The 23,130-nt window shown below is 43.3% G+C and overlaps 4 protein-coding genes across 7 annotated transcripts in view; 3 read left to right on the forward strand and 1 right to left on the reverse strand.

The window, feature by feature from the left end:
• LOC309702288 (uncharacterized protein) overlaps positions 1 to 1,880 on the reverse strand; it is a 31,055-nt gene extending 29,175 nt beyond the window's left edge. For 2 of the 3 annotated variants that reach the window (XM_082526900.1, XM_082526899.1), the window contains exon 1: positions 1,712 to 1,880. The gene's annotated coding sequence lies outside the window, so the exon portion shown is untranslated. The remainder of the gene's footprint in view (positions 1 to 1,711) is intronic. The other variant, XM_082526898.1, reaches the window with a different exon arrangement.
• The window catches only part of LOC309702177 (NACHT, LRR and PYD domains-containing protein 3-like), a 330,494-nt gene that overhangs the window by 284,711 nt on the left and 22,653 nt on the right, over positions 1 to 23,130 (forward strand). The gene's annotated exons all lie outside the window — the stretch shown is intronic.
• LOC309702219 (protein NLRC3-like) overlaps positions 1 to 23,130 on the forward strand; it is a 154,133-nt gene that overhangs the window by 59,963 nt on the left and 71,040 nt on the right. The window lies entirely within an intron of this gene.
• Positions 3,209 to 23,130, forward strand: part of LOC309697173 (protein NLRC3-like) — a gene marked incomplete at both ends in the record, with an annotated part of 41,808 nt that continues 21,886 nt past the window's right edge. The window contains one exon of the mRNA XM_082518872.1: positions 3,209 to 3,700. Within this exon, the coding sequence (XP_082374998.1) occupies positions 3,209 to 3,700 (492 nt within the window). The remainder of the gene's footprint in view (positions 3,701 to 23,130) is intronic.

Genomic DNA, 23,130 nt, shown 5'->3' on the forward strand with positions numbered 1-23,130 from the left:
CACATTCGTTAACCGTGTATTAATATAACCTTTGAGCTCAACGGTAATTAATTAGTAGTGGAAAAATAATTGTAATATTTGAGCCATTTCTGCTGTCCAACTACTTCTTACAAAATACATTTTTAATGTTAATTAGATTTTTTTTTTTACGGCATAAATAAAGGTTATATAAAAGTCACTGCCAAAGACTGATTGCGGCTTCTACCTTGTTACACTAATGTTGTTTGTAGCTCAGTATGACTTAATGTCATCCATGAGGGATGCATTTGACATATGTTTCACATATTATAGCCCAACAAGTTACTTATAGCAATTTAAATACGAGCAATCAGTTTCTTTGCAAATACCGGAAATCAGTTTTTGGCAGACAATCACTTTTTGGCACAACACCGGCTATTGCAGTTAATAATACAGCAGCTTCTTGCCATTTTTTGTGTTTCTTTTTATCGCTGTGTAACTGAGTTCAATTGAAAGCCTGTATGCGCTAGTACCGCTTGCCAAAAGTTCCCAGAATCCTTTGCGGTTTTATCCATGAATGACGTCACATTTTTGGTGGGCCGGTCTCCAGTCAAAATGCCCGGGCCGATTTTTTGTCCCAGTCCAGCCCTGCCTGCCCTCCAGCACTATCCACAGCAACCCCTCAACAGCAACATTGTACCCATCAGGTAAAGCATCGGCTACGTTTGCTTTGCCTTGTTGCCCATATTAGATTCTTGATGAAAGTGTGTTGTTGTTATTCAGCCTGGTTCAATGTGCCCCTTTTTAACTTTGAGCACCCGCCCCTTTAAACCTCTCTGCACAGCCCTGCCTAACAGACCTACACCTTAGTTCACAGATTCACTTTGTCTAAGGTTGATTTCTGGGATTTCACACAACCCAGGATTCAGATCGTGAATCCATGATGGGCTTGGATTTACATCATTATAAATGAAATGTGCTCTACTTGGAAGCAGCCGGCCCCGCCCCTTTTGACGGGTTGTGTGAGACTTTAAATCATCAAACTGTAAATTATAAATTTAAATTGTTATTGATCCTTTACCCCGAGTCCTAAAGTGTAGATTTATTTTCTTACTCTTCTTATATTTATTGTTTGTTTACTTGCACCGCTGTAACTGCAGCCTCGTCGTCTCGTCTCTCTATATGCTGGACTGTCTGTAGCGGAGATGACAATAAAGTTTACTTTGACTTCAGCAGCGCGCAGGCGCACCGAGGGCTCTCGCGCTCACTTTATAGAATGTAGAAAAAACATCGGTGCAGATTATAAGTCTGTATCATAATATCTGTTTGTTGTTTTTATTTTGTTTTGCGAGTTGGTTATTAGATGCCGCTCCAGCCAGCCAGAGACTCCCCGCTGCCCCGCCCTCTCCTCCCTGTGCCGCCAGCAGCAGGCGCACCTCGCAAACGGAGGGCGCCCTTACTCCCAGCAAATGGCTGATAGAAAACCGATCGGTGCCTACGAATTTCCCAATATGCGCTGGCATGACGTCGGGGAAGCATGGGTACGACCGATTATTTTATTTTTTTCTTGCCAATGCCCGTGATGCCCCCCCCACCACGATGCATTCTATTGGTTTGCACACTTACACACACCCAGCTGTGGTTTCCTGTTTTGCTGGACTCTGGAGAGCCCCGCCTTTAACGCTCTTCTCTCACAGAGAGCAACAGAAAACTTGGAAAAACTCCAGATTGACTGAACTCAGTTCAAAGTTACCTTGACACCTTTAGATGTGAGACGTAGTGATGGTCCGCTTGAAGCTGACGCTCCGGTGCGTGTGTCAGAAAGATCAACGCGCTGCTTCAGAAGCACCGTGTCGAGGCTTGATTCGTTTGGCCAGAGTCACGTGATCAGTGACGTCTGAAGCTTCGTTTAGAACGTACCTTTTTTTAAATCGAACTTTATTGAAACACAATGAGTATACAACATGCAAACAGATGAAGTTTACAAAAGAACAGAACATGAACATACAGAACCAGGAGTAAAAAAATGATGATATGAGTAGGCGAAAAAAATCAACATATAAATATTGTTCTGAGAGGCTTTTTGTTGGTTGAGTCTGAAATTGATTATATGTACAATTCATATCCTTATAAAAAGGCAGAAATATGGTGTTTTATTAATAAACTTACATTTATGGATATAAAATAGCTAAAAGTATTAACAATTTTTTTGTAAAAAACATTTATCATTCTTCCTGGGGAACTTAAAGAAAAAGAATAAAACATTTTCCCATCGTAAAGAAAACTCCCTTAAAATATGGACAATAACAAAACTGCTAAATTCTTCCAGAATCTCTGTGTAGAGGAACCAAAAGAGATGTGCCACAGTTTCTGGATGATCCCCACAGAAAGTTCAATTAGTATTTATGTCTCTTTTAAATGTTACCATATAGTGACTGGCTGGGTCACATTTATGAAGAATTTTATATGAGATTTCCTTCACCTTGTTCACAATTAGATATTTATGGGATCATCCAGACTGTCTTCCAGGTGATATCCTGGAACATGTCGGTTCCAGTAAGTGTCGGTTCCTGCCCACTCACAGGTCTGGAGCATAAAGGAGCATTTCACATGCATCTCCAAAGACGCGTCTTTTCTTTTCTTTGAGCAATTAAAAAATTAACAGCGACCTTGAAAATCCCTTTAAGAAGTGAATCTAAAGAGGACCAGTTGGAGACATCCTCAAGCAAGAATTGTTGATATCTCTCCGTTGATTAATATGGCGGATGTAGCAGGTGGTGGTGCAGACGTAGCTCCGACTTTCAAACGGTCACGATTAAAACCAGAGATATATAAAACAACTGATGGAAGGGTAATTGTAGAGGATGAACTACTTAATTTCCTTGTTGTAAAAATCAAAACTTTAAGTCAGGATGAAATTGTGTTGTTGGCCACGAACACATTTGAATCCGAGGGGATTGAAGCCTCCAAGAAAGTTTTGTTTGAGCTCTGCCCCACTACCTCACAGCGGTGCGTTGGATATAAAGGACAGCATAAAGACGCCAACAATATTAAACTCTGTCTTAAAGTGCTGAATGAGTGTGGGGAGAATATCCCAAGATTTGTCTCTCATCACCTGGATGATTTGCCGCCTGTTACATACTCCAGCATGGATGTGTGTTGTCTACTACGGCGAATGGACCAGCTGTGTGCTGAGGTGGGTGCTTTAAAACATGTAGTTAAACTACAGGCGGATGTCTGCGAGCAAGTTATGACCAATGCTGTGGAGATCGACCAACGTGTGACTGTTCTTGAGTGTCAGCCTGAGGTACCGGCTGTGCCTGTTATGCTGAATGCTCAGGGGTCGGGGACCGCTTCCCACTTTCCCCTGGGGAAACACGCAGAGGAGCGGTGGGGGAATCGAAGTAAAGGCGGCCCGCGCGGAAGGCAGGGAGCCGGAGCTTTGGCTGCTTCAAGGACTGGGACAACAAGCACAGTGTCAGCGTTTTGTCCGGAGATGTTGCTATGTGGTCAAGATCGGGCTCCGACGACAGCCCGAGGCCGTAATATGGAAACTACAGCAACAACGGAGGATCCCGTTGAGACAGTGCTTTCTACATGCTCTCCACAATGGAGTAAAGTTGTGAAAAATGGCAAGCCTCGTCTCAAGCTGGAGAAGGTTCATTCAGGTTCAGGAATGCATGCTGCTACCACTGGACACAATAAGAGGCCTGGACCTGTATCGATTATCGGCACTGGAGCTGTGAGTACAATCAGAACTGTGAAAACTAAATTGGTGAGCGTGTTTGCCACTAAATTTGCCCTGGATGTAGATGCAGAAACTCTTGCTCTGTATTTGAGAGAGAAACTTAAAAGAGATGTGACCTGTCAAAAAATTGCTAGTAAACGTAGCAGGTTCAGCTCTTTCAAGGTTACTGCTGAATGTAATGATGTAGGTGAAATGTACAATCCTGAACTCTGGCCTGAAGGGGCTCTGGTCCGGCGTTTTTATGAACCTCGTAAGCCCGGTACGGTGGTGCCAAGCTCAGTGGATCCAGCAGGGGAGATAACTGCGCCTTTTGGTACCAACGTATCAACATGAAGATGTCTATCCGGGTATTATCTTACAACTGTCATGGTCTACGTTTGGGACAGAGTGCAGGGGACAAAGCTCGACGGATTGTTGTGGACAGTCTGCTTGCAGAATGTGACATTTTATGCTTGCAGGAGACATGGTTGTCCAAACAGGACCTGGGAAAACTTAACTGTCTAAATGCAAGTTTTTTGGGAGTGGGGGAATCAACAACTGATCTCAGCACAGCTATAGTCAGAGGCAGAATACCTGGAGGGGTTGCTGTGCTTTGGGACAAAAAAATAGACCCCATGATAAAGCCCATTAGACTGGATGTAGACTGGTGTATTGGTATACAATATACACAGAACAATAGTAGTTTTATCATTCTTAATATTTATACTCCCTATGAATCTTGTCAAAATGAGCAAGAATACCTCAGTAGGCTGGCTTTTATTAATGCATTTATTCAAGACAATGATACTTACAGCATATATGTTTTGGGTGATTTTAATGCTGATCTCACAGACAGCAGTTCTCAGTTTGCTGACCACTTAACTCATTTTTGTCAAGTTAATAATCTTATCCTGTCTACCAAAGTGTTACTGCCTGCAGATAGCTATACATACATAAGTGAAGCCTGGCATAGTACATCATGGCTGGACCACTGTATCTGTACAGCTGATGGACATGCAGCTTTAGCAAACATGACTATCAGGTATGCGGTAACTGTCAGATCATATACCTTTTGGTTTTACTGTGAATGTGGAACAAATGCCAGCATCAACTGGAAACAATATTGCTACCAGTGTAAAATTAGACTGGTCAGCTTGTAGTGAAGATGATTTCTTAGCTTATCATAGTAATACCGATATACATCTGAACAACATTTCTTTGCCGAAAGAAGCTATTTTGTGCAAGGATGTCAACTGTAAGAATGCTGTGCATAAACATTTACTCTGCTCCATGTATGATGATATAGTGACTGCTCTGCATGAAAGTGGTACACTGCTTGATAAACAATATAAGCATAAGAAACCTAACATCAGACCTGGCTGGAAAGAACATGTATCCATGTACCATGATGAAGCTCGCATAGCTTATAAATGTTGGGCCATGGCTGGAAGACCTAAACAAGGCCCAGAATTTGAACAGAGAAAATGTGCGAATGCCAGATATAAGTACGCTGTTCGCTTTATAACTAAAAATGAGCAAATGCTGGGAGCAGATTCTTTGGCCAGGAAAATGTTGTGTAATAATATGGCAGATTTTTGGAAAGAGGTGAAAGCTCTTAATAACTGTAAACCATCTCTACCATCAACTGTTGAAGGTGTTTCTGGGGCAGATAACATTGCAGCATTATGGAGACAGCATTACAGTGCGTTGTTTAACTGTATAAAAAGTGATCCATATGAGGACAATCTTGACATGAGTAATGACACAATAAGTGTAAGGACACGTGAAGTTTATGAAGCCATTCATAGGTTGTCTGATAATAAATCCTCTGGTTTGGATCACATCACTGCAGAACATTTAAAACATGTAGCGCTCTGCTTCACTGGGTTTATGATTCATGGCATATTACCAGACTCAATGCTGTGTATTTTACTGGTACCAGTTATGAAGGACAAAGCTGCAAAAGTGAGCTGTTTGGATAATTACAGGCCGATTGCACTAGCCAGTATTTTATCTAAGGTGTTAGAAAGAATCCTGTTTGACAGAGTTAGTGTGTTCATCTCTTCTCTGGATAATCAGTTTGGCTTCAAAGCACGGCACTGACATGTGCATATATGCACTCAAGGAAATAGTCAGTTTGTACAGGGCTAAAAATTCATCTGTCCTCATGTGTTTCATTGATGCCTCTAAGGCTTCTGATCGAGTGAACCACAGAAAACTTTTTGATAAATTGAAGACACGGGGAGTTCCTCAATACATGGTGAGGATTCTCTCTTACTGGTACGCTCATCAGAACATGCAGGTTAAATGGGGAAGCAGTATTTCTGCCCCCTTTGGTGTCAGCAATGGTGTCAGACAGGGTGGGATTTTGTCTCCAATTTTATTTAATTTGTATGTTGATGATTTGTCCATACAGCTGAGAGCCTGTAACACTGGGTGTATATTAGGTAAAGCACTGATAAATCATCTTATGTATGCAGATGACCTGGTTGTTTTTAGTCCAAGCAGTGCTGGGTTACAGGATCTTCTTAATGTCTGTACTGAATATGGTGTGCAATATGACATTGAGTACAATGCTGCTAAAAGTGCTGTTCTGATATGTAGAACCAAGCAGGATAAACAGCTAAATTTCCCTTTGTTTAAACTGGCACAAAAAACTCTTGAAGTTCATAAAAAGGTGAAATACCTCGGTCACTTTATTACTGAGCAAATGAATGATGATGATGACATATACAGACAACGATGTAAGCTCTATGTGCAGGCAAATACTATTGCACGCAAATTCAGCTTTTGTTCACTTCCAGTTAAAGTGGCTTTGTTTAAAGCGTATTGCACACCGCTATATACTGCCCCCTTGTGGTCATCCTACAAACAATGTAGCATGCAGAAGCTGCATGTTGCATATAATGATGCGATGAGAATCCTTTGCAGGATACCTAGAAGTGGTAGTGCCAGCCAGGTGTTTGTAGCTGTGGGTGTCTGGACTTTTAAAGCACTTTTAAGAAAGTTAATGTTCAACTTTAGAGAACGACTGGATGGTTCGAGTAACAGTATAATTTTAGCACTTACAGATCCGACAGTGAGTGGTTCCCGTTACTCATCCAGTCTCAGAAAGCACTGGTTAAAGTGTTTGTGTATTTATTGATTTATTTTAAGTACTTGTGTTTTATTGTGTTTTATGTATATTATGGTTTTATATTTTTACAAATGCTTTATATACTTATTTATATACATATATATATTTAATGGTTTATACCTTGTGTTGTGTGTGTGTGTGTGTGTGGGGGGGGGGGGGGGGGGGGAGTTGTGTGTGTGTGTTTCTTGTCTTGTTTTTATGGACATGTAGTCTGCCAATAAAGATTGAATTGAATTGAATTGAATTGAATATTCTATATATGGGAGAGACATGATATCTTCTTGGAATAAACTACGTATTCTCTTATTGCTGTTACCAAGTTCCTGTGAAAAGCAGATTTTTCCCACTGCTGACTCAGCTGGATCAGGGAGAGTGACTGAGGCAGATATTGAGCTGTCAGTGTTTTTATATAACATTAAAGTCCCTGAGGGTATGGCACCAAGCACCATTGAGAATTCCCCAACACTGACGGGAAAATTATATAGTGTAAGGAATTCATTGTAAGTAAGTAGTACTCCCTCGTTAAATTTTAAAACTTAGTAGCGGCCGCCATTGTTGGCAGCTGAAATTTGGCTGGGCCGCGCTATGAATTCTGGGATATGGTGGGCCACGAAGGACACACCCGACCCATCCTTCAAACTCGGGGGAAGGAAGGACGCATTTGAAGGAGTCGAGGAATCGGGACAGCCTTCGTCGCCTGGCTGTGACGTCATCGGCCTTCAAATGCGGCCTCCGGAGGATGCAGCCGACGTTTTGGGACACAGCTTGTGTGTCTTTGTTGGTCATGTGACCTCCCAGGGACTACACATGGAAACGAGCAGTTTAGCTCAAATCTGGCAGGTTTCCATCGTCTGTTTTTGTCCTGATGTCCATGAACATGAACACTGTCCCTGTCAAACACGTCCAGATAATCTGATCCAGTGTTGTTCTTCTTCTGTGGTGTTTGTGATGGAGCTGCTGATCCTGATGTCCTCCACCAAGGGGGCAGCAAATTCAGCTGACTGTCATCATTTATTAAAAAGATGTAACAATGTGACATAATGCAATATAATAGTGTCAGTTACACATTGTGGGTTGCACTGTGGCCAGAATGGACATTACCTCCTGCCTAATGGAAGCTGTCAGCCATCCTGCAACCATGAATTAGATAAGCAGAAGTGAAGGGATTGTTAACAACAATTTAATAATAAAATGTAATGTGATAGTTGCACTTTATTAGCTCCCCACAATCGTATGAATAATAACCATGAATGCACTGCATGCTCATAGCAAGTTCTTTAGGTTTAAAGTGAGATCCTGCTTTAAAGGGCGCTTCATCTGCTGGGAATGACATGTTTCTTCTAGTATGTAAGGCTCAGCCCATCTTACTGGGACTTACTTTTGTAGATCCACATGCTCTAAACCTGCTGCTCCATGATTGGTGCAGAAGCTTTAAGCTACTATTAACAAATAATGACCATGGACTTAGTTGTTACTACAATAACTTATCATTGAGCAACTTTTAATTTTACTTGTAAAACTATGCAAGTAGAATTGAATGGGGCACAGTGAGCTGAGCACAGGCCCACTCTGTGACACTCAGAGGTTTGTGGATATCATACTGAGAGTATTGGACACAGTGCAGCCAGCTTGCAGCCACTTTCCCACCACTTTAGCACAATGTTTACATGAGACTCAGCCACACTAATGTTCCTGGGCAGACATGTGGTGCAGCATGGCTGATGGCACTGTACCTGCAGCTGTCATGGACAAGAACCACTCAATACCTCACCCAAGCCAAGCCTGTGCTGATGTTGTGATCTGAGACCGAGACACTAACCCAGGATCATGATATGATGTTGTGAGAGTTTCACTAAGAATTAGCTCTGATTACAAGATTTCAATCTATCGTAACTCTAATTTGTATTTACTTCAGTTTGTTCATCTTGGAGCTGTGTGCAGCTGAGGACAGTCTTATTATTACCAGGTGAGGATATGTAACAGCCACAGTCTGTAGAGATGATGTCACCATGGAGTGGTGATGTCACTGGAGCTGCCAATATGTGCTCCAGCCAAAGCTACACCAGAGGGTTGTGCTGTGTAACAGGTTGGTGCAGGTGGTGTTATCTACATTTGAACATTAGGCAACAGTCTCATGAAGACACTTTCTATTGTTCACTAAAGACCAACAATAACAGAGACAAAGGGAGAGCAGCAGAACTAGTGCTAACAATTAGCACTGCTAGCCTGCCCACCAACACCAGCTAATGTTCTAAAAACGATGATCAATGATTTTGCTGTAACGGCTCCAGCTGTCTGTGTCAGGGACACGTTGGAGATGAAGTGAGTGATCCAGTGACAAAGGTTTGGAAACCTGCAGTCAGCTGAGACTAAAGGAGTCACCTGACCGAGAGACCAAATGTTTCACTGAGAACGTCCAGATGAACAGAATCAACCTTTGGGATAATCTGTTCCACACATCCATGTTTCACTTACTGCATTATATTTCCTCATTGCTGTGCACACAGGCCTGTGGCTTATAACCAACTCCAAGTTCAGACTCAGAGGCTGCTGAAGCTGTTTTCTGGAACAGAGACGTGTTGGATATAAAACCAACTCTTCTTTATGTGTCAGCACTGAGGAAAGGAGCAGCTTCGTTTCTAAGTGTATGAAGGACTGTAGCAGTGTGTGTGTGAGCTTTATTTCACAGACAGAACCATGTCAAAAACACAAGTTCAGGTAAAAACAATACAAAATCAAAGAGTCTGATCAGAAGGATTAAACAGAGGAGTGTGGGACTGTTTTTAACAGACAGCAGGTTAAGCCAGGCTGGAGGAGTAAACTGAGCCTCGGTGTGAGCAGCAGTGTGTTTGACAGGAAGCTGAGATAAACAGTCTGGAGCCCATTTAGTGCTTCATATGAAAGTGTGAGGATTTGAAAGCAAATCTAAAATCAAGCAGGAGTCAGTGTGAGAATGATTTGTGCTTTTCCTCAGTCAGATGCTGGGAGTTTCAGTTCATCCATGTTCAGCGTGCTGTGCTTTGTGTAACAGGAGAATATGACAGTATAAATCAAGTCTTCATGTCACTGAAAGCCTCCACAGTCTGCTATGGAGGTGCATCAGTTTGGATTTACAAGAAGAACATTTCTTAAACCTGCCACAAGATGGCGCTCCAACAGAAGGGATGTCCACAGTGTAACACAGACACACACATACTGTGTGAATGTGTGAGTGAATGGGCTTTCAACACAAGGCTTCTGCTGCTACCTTTAATGACATAATTAGCTAACAAGAACAAACTGTTAATTACCACCAAAGAACGGCTCCAGATTTTAGCTGCTGACCATTTTGTGAAACGTTGATTACATCAGCTTATTGTTGATTTTTCAACCTTAATATCAGCTGCTTTAAAGGAGCCTCGTTCTCTGGCAGTAACACTTTTCTTCACTAGATGCAGTGCAGGCACAGTCTGTGTTTCTAAACTACACACTAATGTTCATTGTTGTGCAGCTAAATCCTCCCTCTGGATGGGAAGAATCCCTGTCAGGCTTCAAACACCTGGCTTGGTGTTCTGGAGCTAATGTGTCACCTGTGAGGACTCTGAGATGAACACACAGCAGACACTTCAGTTCTCCGTCTGTGTGTCCTCAGTTTCCCAGCATGCCTTGGCTGTGGTGGTGGAGGTGAATGAGGGGGAACATGCTGCTCTGTCAGCACTCAGGTTTCATACCTGGTGATCTCAGAGGACAAAGCGGCGTTACAGCAGCACACGTTGATGAGACCTGATGCTCTGAACAGTTCAGACTTCAGCCTCACTCTGAGAAAACAAACGACTGACTGTCAGCAGCAACTACACCTGCTCCATCAGTGACGGAGAGAAGAACTGAGACTGAGAGACATACAGCTGCAGGTCAAAGGTCAGAAACGCCCGCTCTTTGTACGGGTCAGGAGTTAGTACTGCAGAGGTCAGAGGTCAGCTTGCTGACAAACCATTTGAAACAGTTTGGAGCTAAAAGCACAACAGCAGAGGAAAGAAGAGACACTGCAGAGATGATGCAAAATATTGTGTTTTGTTCTCAGCTGTCAAAAAGTGTAACACACGTGTTCCAGCACAGCCTTTGTGTACTTTCACTTCTCCATACTGTCCATTGGAAATCCTGTTTGTTACTTTTTGATTTCAGTCCATGTGTCCAAAGCAAACTTCTGTCCCACACTTTCTCTGCTGACTCTTCACCGATGCTCAGATGATCTCAGATGATTTCACCAGAACTCATCAAAATTCGGGCTCCACAGAAACCCAGACGTCACTAAACAAGCGTAACAAGCAAAGTGAAAACTGGTCGTTCAGCTTTATTGACCAAAGATAAGCTCACATGTCACCTCATGACACAGACACTTATTTCCACAGCATGCACGAGGACTGACAATAAGTGTCTATAAAGCCACTTCTATCTGCCACACCTGTGCTTCTGTCATGGTTGCTCTCCTCTCACTCTGTCATTTATCCACAGTCTGCCTCCCTCTGCTCCGTCAGCTGACGTCCTCTCTACACCACCTGCTGTGTTTTATCCTGCAAAAACACATTTAAGAAGCGTTGCACCGAGTAACGGGAGGAACTGCTATAAAATCCATTTAAAGGAGGTGGTGCTGAGTGCTGTGACTGGGGTCCCACCACTGACATCACGGGTGGAGGACATGTTGGAAAACTGCTACAAAGTGCTGTGCAGCCAGCAGAGCTTACAGTCTGTCCTGTGTGTCATACAGGCTCTCACACTTAGTGTTTCTGTGACACATTGAAGAGAAGTTTGTGTTGTTCACAGTTGTGCTTGTACTGAGTGACAGCTGACATGACCTAACAGGAATAATGTGTCTGTGCTGAATGAGAAGTAACACACAATGAAGTCTTGATGCATCTCAATCATCCAGGAAAGTGAGTCTGTTGCTTCTGTTCATCTGGACGCAGCGTTTTGTGGGAGAAACGTGTCGTCATCATCAGGTGACGTCTTCAGTCTCAGCTGCAGGTTTCAGTCTTACAAACAGGACATTTGCATAAAGACTGAAAGCAGCTGCAGGAACGATGGGCTGGGAGCTCCGTTCCTTCATCTTAATTATGCAGATTCTCAGGACCATTGATCAACAACCACTGATCCATGTCCATGAGTCCCATTCACAGAGATGTGGGAATGGCTGCAGTCACAGCATGTAAGATGGAAATAAATGAGAAGTATTTAGCTGAAGTGGATTTGATTTATGTTACTTCTTTTTTAACTTGTAGTTCTACATTGGAAGATTATTGTGATATTGAAATATAAAAATACATTTATATTCTATTATTTTCTCAAAATAAGCGTCACACTCGTGGAAGCCGGTGTAGCCGCCGAAACGCCTGCATTTATGGAGACTTTCAGCCCCAGGTAGGCCAGTTATGGATCTTGGGATCCACATTATGTCAGCAGCTGTTCTCCACCGTGAACTGTGTTCAAACAAACACGCTCACGCCTCACAGACGACAGCTTACAGTCCTGTAGAGATAAAGTGACTTCGTACAGCCCCGACCTGCAGACGCTGTGCGCAGAGGTTCAGGAGCAGAAGTCCCGTTGTAAACATATCACGGCAGACCCGACGATGTTTGCATGAACGCGCTTTTTTTAAAAGTCAGGTCAAGGCTCCAAAAGCCCAAAGGCGATATAACAGTTTGTGTTTGCTACATGGATCATTGTAGTTCAGCTTTCCTTTGTTATATTTCTTTAAGAGCTCAAAATGTGTTCATTACATAAATCAAATGTAATTTTCTCTGTAGCACTTCATGGATTTCATAAGCAACACACTGTAGTTGTTCACACAAAGCATAAAGGTAAAAACAATATACACAGTGTTATCTTCATTTTAGATGTCACAAAGTATTTGCGGCTCCCAGTGTTTTCCCGAACCCTGACCCTTTGCGTGGAAACCGGGTCCAAAAGGCTCTTTGGGTGTTAAAGGTTGCTGACCCCTGCACTAGGCCCAACTGACACATATATTTGATTCCAAATACAAAAAATAATGTGTAACCTGCTGGAAGAATGTAGGAGGTTGAGACAGGATCTCAACACTTGGTGTCTGCAACAAAAGACAACAATATGTGGGCCGATCGTGGCTCAAGAGTTGGCAGCTCGTCTTGTAATCGGAAGGTTGCCGGTTCGAGCCCCGGCTTGGACAGTCTCGGTCGTTGTGTCCTTGGGCGAGACACTTCACCCGTTGCCTACTGGTGGTGGTCAGAGGGCCCGGTGGCGCCAGTGTCCGGCAGCCTCGCCTCTGTCGGTGCCCCCCAGGGTGGCTGTGGCTACAAGCTTGCCATCACCAGTGTGTGAATGGGTGGATGACTGGATGTGTAAAGCACTTTGGGGTCCTTAGGGACGAGTAAAGCGCTCTACAAATACAGGCCATGTAATGGCAGAAACGTTCTCTAGTGTAAATCCTGACTAGTTCATTAACTACAGATCAGTTTCAGTGAACATTATTCACAGAGGGATCTGAGTTCCTTATACCAGACTCTACAGAAACTGTAACACTGTACAGCTCTGCGACTCAACAATATGACAACAATGTAACACACACTAGAATCATCAAATAAAGCCCCACTAACCACTAGAACTAGAACTAACTAACTAGCACTGGACACTTGCATATTAGAGATTTCTACCACCATAGGAGGCGAGATATCATCCTTGAACCAGAGCATCCAGCCCTCAATTTCGGACATAAAAAGCGACGTGGCCAGGCATGATAACACTTTGACTGAACTGCAGGACTGTGCCTCGAACCACTCTGACACCATCGCCACTCTCCAGGCCACTGTGGAGCGTTTGTCTGCGGAGGTAAAGAAGTTAGATGAGAGATGTGGAGCTCTTGAGGCACTCCAGGAGGAATAATTTAAGAACTGCAGGAATACCAGAAGGCACAGAGGGACCCAAGATGACTGAGTTGGTTCACACCTGTTGGCGGAGGCGCTATCTCTCGAGGAGAAGCCACTCATCGATCGAGCACATAGAGCGAATCGCCAGCGTCCCAAACAAAGTCATCTTCCTCGGCCCATCATCTTGAGATTGCACTACTACCACATTGGTGAGGAAATTCTGCTGAAAGCTGGAGAGAACAAGAACCTGATGTATAAGGGTTTTTAAAATAAACATCCTCCCAGATTTCCCTCCCTCTGTTGGAAACGCAGAGCCGCATTTGCAAATATGAGAGGAAGACTACGTGGGATGACCGGCGTCAGGTACAGACTGCTATACCCTGCAAAGCTGTTAGTGACCCATGGTGATGTGAGGAAAAGCTTTACCGATCCCAAAGAGACCGTAGACTACGCGGAGAAGCACCTCTCCCACCCACCTTCAAATGTATTAAAAGCAAGGATATATCTATATGTCTAACGCTGACACAGCACTGTGTTTCTTCTTTTCCCTTTATATTCCATGTAAAGGTGAATATGGAGCGTTTATGGCGATTTTCTGAATCACGGGCAGATGAACTTCCCTGAAGTGTTTCCAGCTGGGCGTCGAGTGTTTGACCGACGCATGAAACGACACGTTTGTGAGTATTTGTGAGTATTTATCACACGGCGTGCTGCGGGGAAAAGCCTGTTGTAACATTCATGTTTTAGCCCCTGACGGCTCTTTTTGGCTTTTCATCCCTAAACTCTCTGCATGCTCTTTCATGTGATTCGTTTTATTTTGAAAAGTCTCAATAGGATCTTGAGCTTTATTCTGAAAGGTTTATGTGGAAAATAAAGAAGCGGACGGCGGAGCCACGCGATGGTTTTACCGGCGTTGTTGCTAACGAGCGTCCGTAGTGTGGTTATATTAAATATAAGAGAAAGAGAGAACTTTAATACAGACACTACAGTGAGCATCACAACCATGTAACATATTTTACACCATGAAACAAACGATGTTTCATATCATCATCTGATATATATGTTATATGGAACAGGCCCAGCTCAGGCTGCCTGTGATGCAGCACAGCGCCACCCTGTGGTCATCACTGCACTGGTGACACTACAAACAACAAGTACACAGGATGGACGGTGGCCCTGAGAGCTCACACACACTGCTGCTTCTAAAACACCATGAAACAGGAAAATGCTGTGAAAGCACAAAGTAATCACAGTTCAAAGAGACAATAGTGACAGAAACAGAGGCTTCACTGGTGCTGAGGGAGAAATCCCAGAGAAGCTTCCTTCCTGCCAGTATACGAGCCCACCAACAGAGACAGGACCAGTTCATCCTCCATCACTTACTGTGGCTCACGTTGCTCTTCTGTTGCTTTGCATCACAGACGCGTCTTTACTGGCTTCTTCTTCTAATTGCACTTAGAAACATGTTGTCTTTAACCTGTCACAGCTGCCCAGATGTTGCTGCTGAGAACATGTGGAGCTGATTCATGTAGTCATGTGTCTGTGAACAGCCAATCACAGGAAGACTTTCAGAAGAAACTCAGAGGAACAGCTGAGATGTGCTGAGTGACACAAGAACTGACAACAAATGTTAAAGTTCAAATGGTGGTTTTGTTTGCAGGGACTGTGAGTGGATGGAGATCCTGGTCCTCCTCAGCTGTGAGTTCTTCCTCTGTCATGAGAACCTCAGGGGGAGAACATGTGCTCACTCTCAGCTGCTTTAACAGGAAAGAAGCTCTTTTAGATCAAAGCTGAGAAACTGTTTGTAACAGCGAACTCTGTCACCTTTCTCTCCTCAGCCTGCTGCTGGACAGGCCCATGAAGCTCTGCTGTAAAGGCTTCCATGTCCCAGGCTTCACCTTTACCTGCTGACCAACGGGAGGCGTGGCCAAAACAGCGATGGGGAGTGGAGCAGCAGGTAGCAGAGGTGAGCCTCTTGTATGCAGCCTGTTATCTGTGGGACCAGGGAGGACGTGACACAGATGTTGCTGATTCAACATCTGTGTGACAGCTGGAGCAGCACAGTCTGCAGGAAACATCTGTGCATGTAGGAGACACCAAGGTTTACATGGTGGAAGCAGACGACTGACTCAAGCAGCCTCACATCACAGGCTGCTGGCTACAAGCACATGACCACAGTGACTGGTTTCACTGGTGTCTGTCCCAGTCTGTGGCAGAGATACAGGAAGTCACAGACAGCCTGCACACAGCGTTTCCTCTGGAGTGTGTTTCACACCCTGTTTGTGTTTCTCACTAACATGTTGTAGTTCTTCCTGCACACAGCAGCACTTTGATCATTTCTCCTGCTTTTCTTCCTTTTCTAGCTTTTATACACTGACAGTAACACAAAACTCCAAAGTCATCATTTGAGGAGCTTCTTAAGAGTTTCTGTGAGTTTAGTGAAGTCAGCCTCTCAACAATAAGTGTGTGTGTGTTGATTATCTAATGTTCAGAGAGGACTGCACTGATGTAGCATCCAGGTGAGCAGCTTATGAGCCAACAGGGGGAATTTAGCTGTATTATTGTTGTTTAAATGTAATAATTTATGATTTCATGTTCCAATATTTCACTTTTCCCAACGTTTTGTTATCATTTGGTCTGAAAACCATGACAAACAGCAGTGTTACAGTTGTTAGCATTAGCTGCTATAGAGCACTCAGTCACTGTATTGGTGTTAGCGACATGAACATATCTGAGCTAACTGTGTGTTCCAGATGTGCAGCAAACCCAACTGTCCCTGTGTTTTCCTGCTGTAGACATTATCCCCATGATGCTGACGTCCTCTGGTGGGACGAGCTCACACGTTTATGGATTCAGATGCTAACTGGACCAGACTGGTGTCAACCTTTGTGCTATAGAAGCAAATCAAAGAAGAACCAGTTGAACCTGAGCTGTCTGTAGTGGTGACACCAACACCATGTCACCTGCACATGCTGACCCAGGGTCAGTGTTGAACCTATAAGCTGTGTCCTCACAGTTCAATATGTCCTCACTGCACAGGTCAATGACATCAGAGCTGTAATGTTGTTCCCGTCTCACTAAAACTTCTGGCATAAGGTGACTTTTCTGGGTGATTCCTACTCCAGGGTCACCAGTTTGAATCCCTCTGTTACTGCTGGGAACGTGCTGCTAAAGTGCCCTTGAGCAAGGCCACGTCCAGCTTATGAAGCCAACCCTGGGCTCTGCTTGCTGGCAGTGACAGAGTAGATGAAACAGCTCAGTGGATGCTAACTCACAGCTAACAGCACTCTGTCATGGATAAGTGAAATAAAGCTGACTGACCCACAGCTGCACACAAACACCTCCAACACCTACAGGTCAGCAGGTCCACTGCTGTCTCTGATGGGCCCAAACTTTGCTTGTTCAGCGTTTGCTGCTGCTGACTTTGAAAATCACACCAAACATGGAATCAAATATATCGACTCAGCTTAGACTACAGAGAAGCTCGGCACTGCTCACAAAACTCAACACAAAAGGCTTTTTAAAGACAACAATCACTTTGACAGACACACAAACACGACTGAGTACAGAGCAGCTGCTGGTTTGAAGCCACAGAAATGTTCAAATGTTTAAACACACTGCAGCGTTGCAGCCGTGATGCATTTGTGCTGCTAAGGCCACACACATCAGCTGCCTTACATTTTAGTACCAGTTCATCTCTGACCATGGCAGCACAGTCTTTCCAGTACAGTGATGTTGGTGGGGACAGTGGGGACTGATTGTTCATTGGCTGTAAGCCGGTCACATGGACGTTTAACTGGTGCTTTGATTGCTCTGTAGTCTGTTGTGCCTGTGAGCTGCTCCTAAAATGAGACAGATTATAATTGTCACCATTCTGTTAATGACTCTTATTATGTGCGCTCTCCTCCACTGTCACACTAAACACATTAAACCTTTATTTTTGTGTAAAGTCAGGATTTATTGGCTCTTCTTAAAAGCGTCATGAAGTGCAAAACTCAGCAAACATTATACAAAAGTAGATTTAGAAGCTGAACTGAAAACATTTAAAGTGACAGTCAGCACAAATCCAGCTGACATCTCCATCCAACCCAAGTCTTCATTTAAAGTCATTATAACTGTGACACACGTTTGTTACAGTATTAATCCTGCCTGATGCTGCAGGGCCAACATCATGAAACAGGCTCAGCATTTATTTCCATTATGAAACTTTATCATTAAAAACAAACCATTGTTCTGCAGTCGTCCCAGGACTGTCGGTCAAACGTTCTCTCCACATGTTTAAGGCTGAGCTCACTTTATCGTCTGCCTGAAGGAGGGAAGCAGATGTTACTAAACATCACAATAAAACATATGAAATGTGTGCACATGAGGAACGTCTGCACTGTTAAAGCCATGCAAACATCTTCACACATGAAGCAGCAACACCTCTCAGTTTAGCAGCAGCTGGTAAAAGCCACAGTGATCCTGGAGCCTCCCTGAAGGACTCGTTCATCAGTAACTGTCAGGAGGACGATTAAACCTTCTGCACACGTCCTGTAGTTACACACTCGGGAGGAAAGACGACGTCCTCGCTCTGCAACATGATCTGTGTTTCATCCAGGACGCTCAAACACAGATTGGTCTCCAAATATTAGACGCACTGGTTCTTCATGCGTTTCTACCTGAGCACTCAGAGTCATTTCTACAACAGGCCTCCTTCACCTGCTGGTGCCTCTGTTTCTGTGTTTGGCTGTTTCCATCAGTGCCTGATGTTTGTGATCTTTGATCTGTTCTGAAGTCTCTCTTTGTAACACAAATGTTGTTTGGCTTCTTTTGCAAACAAGGCAAAAGAACTTTAATGGATTCATTTGCTGATCTTATTTTCTGATGCAAAGCCGTCCTTTCAACGCTTTAGAAAGAAAACCAAACAATGTTTTTAAAACTTTCCCAAAATGAAAAAGCTATTAAAACCATAAACTTCTGCTCCTTGATCATGTGATTCTTCTTCTAGACTGTCTGTAATTGTTATTGCTGATTGTCAATAAAGTTGTTTTTTATAAGTTATGTTGTAAAGGAAGCTTGTGGCGAGGGAGGAGGGGCGACTAAAAGCAGGTTCATATAGTGGGAAAGTCCTCAGGTCATGTGAGGATATTTACTGATGCGTCAACACTGTCAGATAAAAGAACGGCTGCTGCATTTGTTCTCCCACAAATAAGTTTGGTGATGAGTAAAAGAATTACAGATGATGTGGCAGTTTATACTGGGAGCTGGTAGTGATGTTACTGGCTTGAACTGGGTGGAGGACGCACTAATATGGAGGTATGTGGTTTGCTGGGACTCTAGCAGCGTGCTAGTGAGCACAGGTGATATGTCTTCAGACTCTAGGCAACATATTGTTTTTGATATACTTCATTTACTGTATAGAATCAAACACAGAGGGATAGAAGTGGATTTCTTATGGCTCCCTGTGAATATCGGTGTTGATGCAATGAACAGGACGATAAGTTTAAAAAGGTGCAGCAAGAAGAAGTCGTGCAGGTTTGACTATAAAATACAGTGAAAGTGAGGTGAAGAGTATAATGAAGGTAAAGATGAAGGACGAGTGGCAGGCACACTGGGACAGAGACGGGAAAGGCAGATATTATTATACAGAAAACAGTCGTGTAGAAGAAGCTGCAGCAGAGACCAGGATGGAATCTGGAGAGTCAGAGTTGGTCACACAGGCTTGAATAGCACACTTAAAAAGGTAAACATGACACAGGAAGTGTGACTTCTGTGGACCAGAGGAGACGTTTGACGGGTTGTTAGCGTCGTCAGGATGCTGGATGGAAACGCTGTGCCTGATAGGATGATTACAGGCTGGACTTTGTCTTCCTGTTACAGATGGATCCAGGCCCTGGATGACTGCTGGACACACATGACCCACACTAGGCTGCCTTCATCCATCCTTTCCTCCTTCACTGAGACTCAGAGTCAGCATGTATGTATTTATCAGGGATTTGAATCCTTTCATTACAGAGTGAAGTTAAAGTAGACGTGTGAACACACTAATAAACACAAAGGGACACAACTACTACTCCATGATGGAAAGCTGAAGTATTACACAGCTTTATGAACCTCCTGTTATCCTGGTAGACGAGTACAGCAATAAATCTTTTACTTGAACATCTTCTGGCTCCAATAAGCTTTGAAATGTGACCATGAAGTTAGAGACACACTGACTGAAACCCACAGCTGTGACTGTGGATCACATCCACACACAGTGTAGCTGCTGTCTCTGTGTGAGCCTTTGCACTGCTGCTCGCAGCACCGTTATATCACTCAGCGCTCGCTGCTGTTATTGAATCCACTTTTTACTGTCCGTGCAATCAAGCTCCTCTGCAGAGCTAGAAAATATCTTCGAACCAGTTTATGTGTTAGGGGATCCTTTGCAGCTGTGACTGTTGCCTCTGTTTTTGTCCTTTGGTTCCTGGGAGCCTTTTACATTTCCATCAGCAACAAATATCTGAACAGGCTTTATTGTAGGAAATACAGGATTAAATAGTTGTCATTATTTATTAGATGTTGTTAAAGATGATCAGATGCTTGTTTAGTTTAATGCTGTGGCTTCAGTCAGCATCACTGTGCTGTATAGTTTTATTTTTCTGATCCTTCTGTTAAAGTTGCTGAATAAAAGCTGGTTGGTCTGCACCTCACCGCTGCCTCGAGCCTCCTTCTTTAAAGCAGCAGCGGCTCTTCATTCAGGTATCACAGCTCGAGTTGTTCTGCAGGAGACCCAGAGTACTGTCCTTGGTCCATAATGACATTAATCCTCAAAAGTAGTTCTGGCATAATAATTGTGCACACAGTGTAAAACTGAAGAAGCTTCTCAGATGAAATGTCTTCAAGAAACTTAAAAAAGTCCAGACACTTTTGTTTCTGAGCTTCTTAATTCAATTCAATTTTATTTATATAAATCACAACAACAGTCGCCTCAAGGCGCTTTATATTGTACAGTAGATCGCACAATTATAGATACAGAGAAAAACCCAACAATCATATGACCCCCTATGAGCAGCACTTTGGCGACAGTGGGAAGGAAAAACTCCCTTTTAACAGGAAGAAACCTCCGGCAGAACCAGGCTCAGGGAGGGGCGGGGCCATCTGCTGTGATTGGTTGGGGTGAGAGAAGGAAGACAGGATAAAGACATGCTGTGGAAGAGAGACAGATGAACCGCTGAGTGTTGTCCCGTCGAGGTGGCTCTTCTATGTTGTGCATTTATGGCACCAAACCACAAATGCAAAGGAAGAAAGGGTCGAGGCTGATTGGTGTATGTGCCCATGAGTATGAGTGTACACGGGTGTTTCTCTGTGTTAGTGACAGTCTGACAGAAGGCTGCATCCCTCAGCCTCATGTGGGCTGTGTAGCCCCTTTACAACTGCAGTGAGAGCTCAGACCTGTTTCTGGTGGGTGGTGGACTCCTCCAGGGCTTCCCCTGATTCCCCTTCTGCCACAGAAGACTGTGGCCTCAGAAACTCATATCTGCTTTTTGCAAATGAAGCGAACCTGTTGGCTTCATCAGCAGGGGCGGATCTAGAAGGGTGGCATGGGGTGGCAAGTGCCACCCTAAAATGATCCCTTGCCACCCCAAGTGCCACCCCAGTTTTGCATATGACAGTGTTGTTTATTAAAATAAGTTTAACAGTTTGAGCGTAGTTACAGTCAGCAGTGAATATAAATGCTAGAACTGGATATATTCCATAGTGTCCCCCCCTCCACATTAACAAATGGTTCAGCCCATAGCAGGACGGCTTTCTTCTTGTTTTCAGCAGCAAGCGATGCTTATGATTGTGCCAGAGCACATTTTGAACAACACCATGGGAATTTTGGATTTTACACAGGTGGGTGGATGTTACACTGTGGAAATGAAGGAAGGTGAGTGCTATTTTAAATGGTTGTAGAAAATGAAAAAACAGCAGGTGTATTGGCTGCATTTTTAGATAAATAGTTGTATCTGTTTACAAAATGTACAATTTATATTTGCATTTCAAGTTATAAACATTTACCCAACACGTCTGTGGTTTTTTTACAGTAAAAAATACTGCTAGGATTTTAGGTTCTTTGTGTGATTTCAGATCAGTAATAGTTACATTAATAGTAATAGTAATACTAATGCAGTATGTCAGTGAAAAAACAACTAAATTCAGTTAAGCTGAAAAGATACCAAACAAAGCAAGAGGAGGAAAAAATAAAATGAAACAATCTGAGGGTGAAATACAAACGTAAACTCAAAGGAGTCACAAATGTCCGGTTGTATTTCAGACCTCAGAGGGTGAATCCAACAAATCATGAAAAATGAGGTTTACATGTTTGTTCATGACAGTGCAGATTTCTGACATTTTGTGTAATTTAAGCTGCAACAATGTGACTGTTTTCTAACAAAAACAGTGAAACTTAAGTTAGACTTGTGTTTGTAAATGAAGCGCCCCATGTTGTGTAGCTTTCTGGAGTTTATACTTATTGGGCTACATATGTATTTAATATACAGGCTGTACAGTACATAACATCAAAACTCACATGTTTCATGTAACTAAAGTGTGTAATCATGTGGGTACAGACAATAATTAAGTTATAGACTATATTTATATGAAAAACGTGCATACTTACTGCATTTGAATCATTTTAACCACATGTAACCACCTGCATATGTGTTTGGGGGGAAAAGGCTTTGATTTTGCCACCCTAAGAAAATTTCTCTAGAGCCGCCCCTGACCATTTCACAGGATTTGCATTTAAAGATGCAACAAGACTAAAATGGTTAGGGTCAGGAGGTCAAAGGTCAGAGCTCCTGTGGGTCTGAGGGCGGCCTCACGCTGGAGAAGGATGAAGGAGTCTGACCTGAGCCAGTGTTTGACATGAACACATCAGCACTGCTGTCAGTGAGCCTAACGACAGCTGTTAGCATCATTTCAGTGTTTCAGTCATAAAAACACTTCCTGTCTCTGTGGTGGTTACAGTGACATCATGCAGTTTGTGCTTTGACCTCCAGAGGGCGACAAATCAGCACAGACAGAGAGCTCCATTCAAACTTTGCTGCCATCAGGAATAATTCTTCAAATATAATCATCAGTGTTTGAGCAGTTATGATATCAGGGACAATCTAGACATGTGTGACAATACTGAACATGTCACATGACACACCTCAAACATCATGTGATCCACTCTCAGTCTGCACTTTCATTCATGACTTCAACAGGTTGAAATGAGCTTTGAAGAAACATTCAGTGAAATAAATCTTTCATGGATTCATGTGAGCAGCAGATGAACTTTGTACCAACAACATCTTCAATAACAGAGTCTGAATGAAGCTCAGGTGTTGATGCTGCTCACTGATTGGACGCTTGCTTTCAGCTCTGCTCTCAGTCTTTACTGCACAGGTGAAGGTAGAAAGTGTGACTGGATCTATAGACTGGAA

This window comes from Aulonocara stuartgranti (genome assembly GCF_965226115.1).
Source record: "Aulonocara stuartgranti genome assembly, chromosome: 3".
Taxonomy (NCBI): Eukaryota; Metazoa; Chordata; class Actinopteri; order Cichliformes; family Cichlidae; genus Aulonocara; species Aulonocara stuartgranti.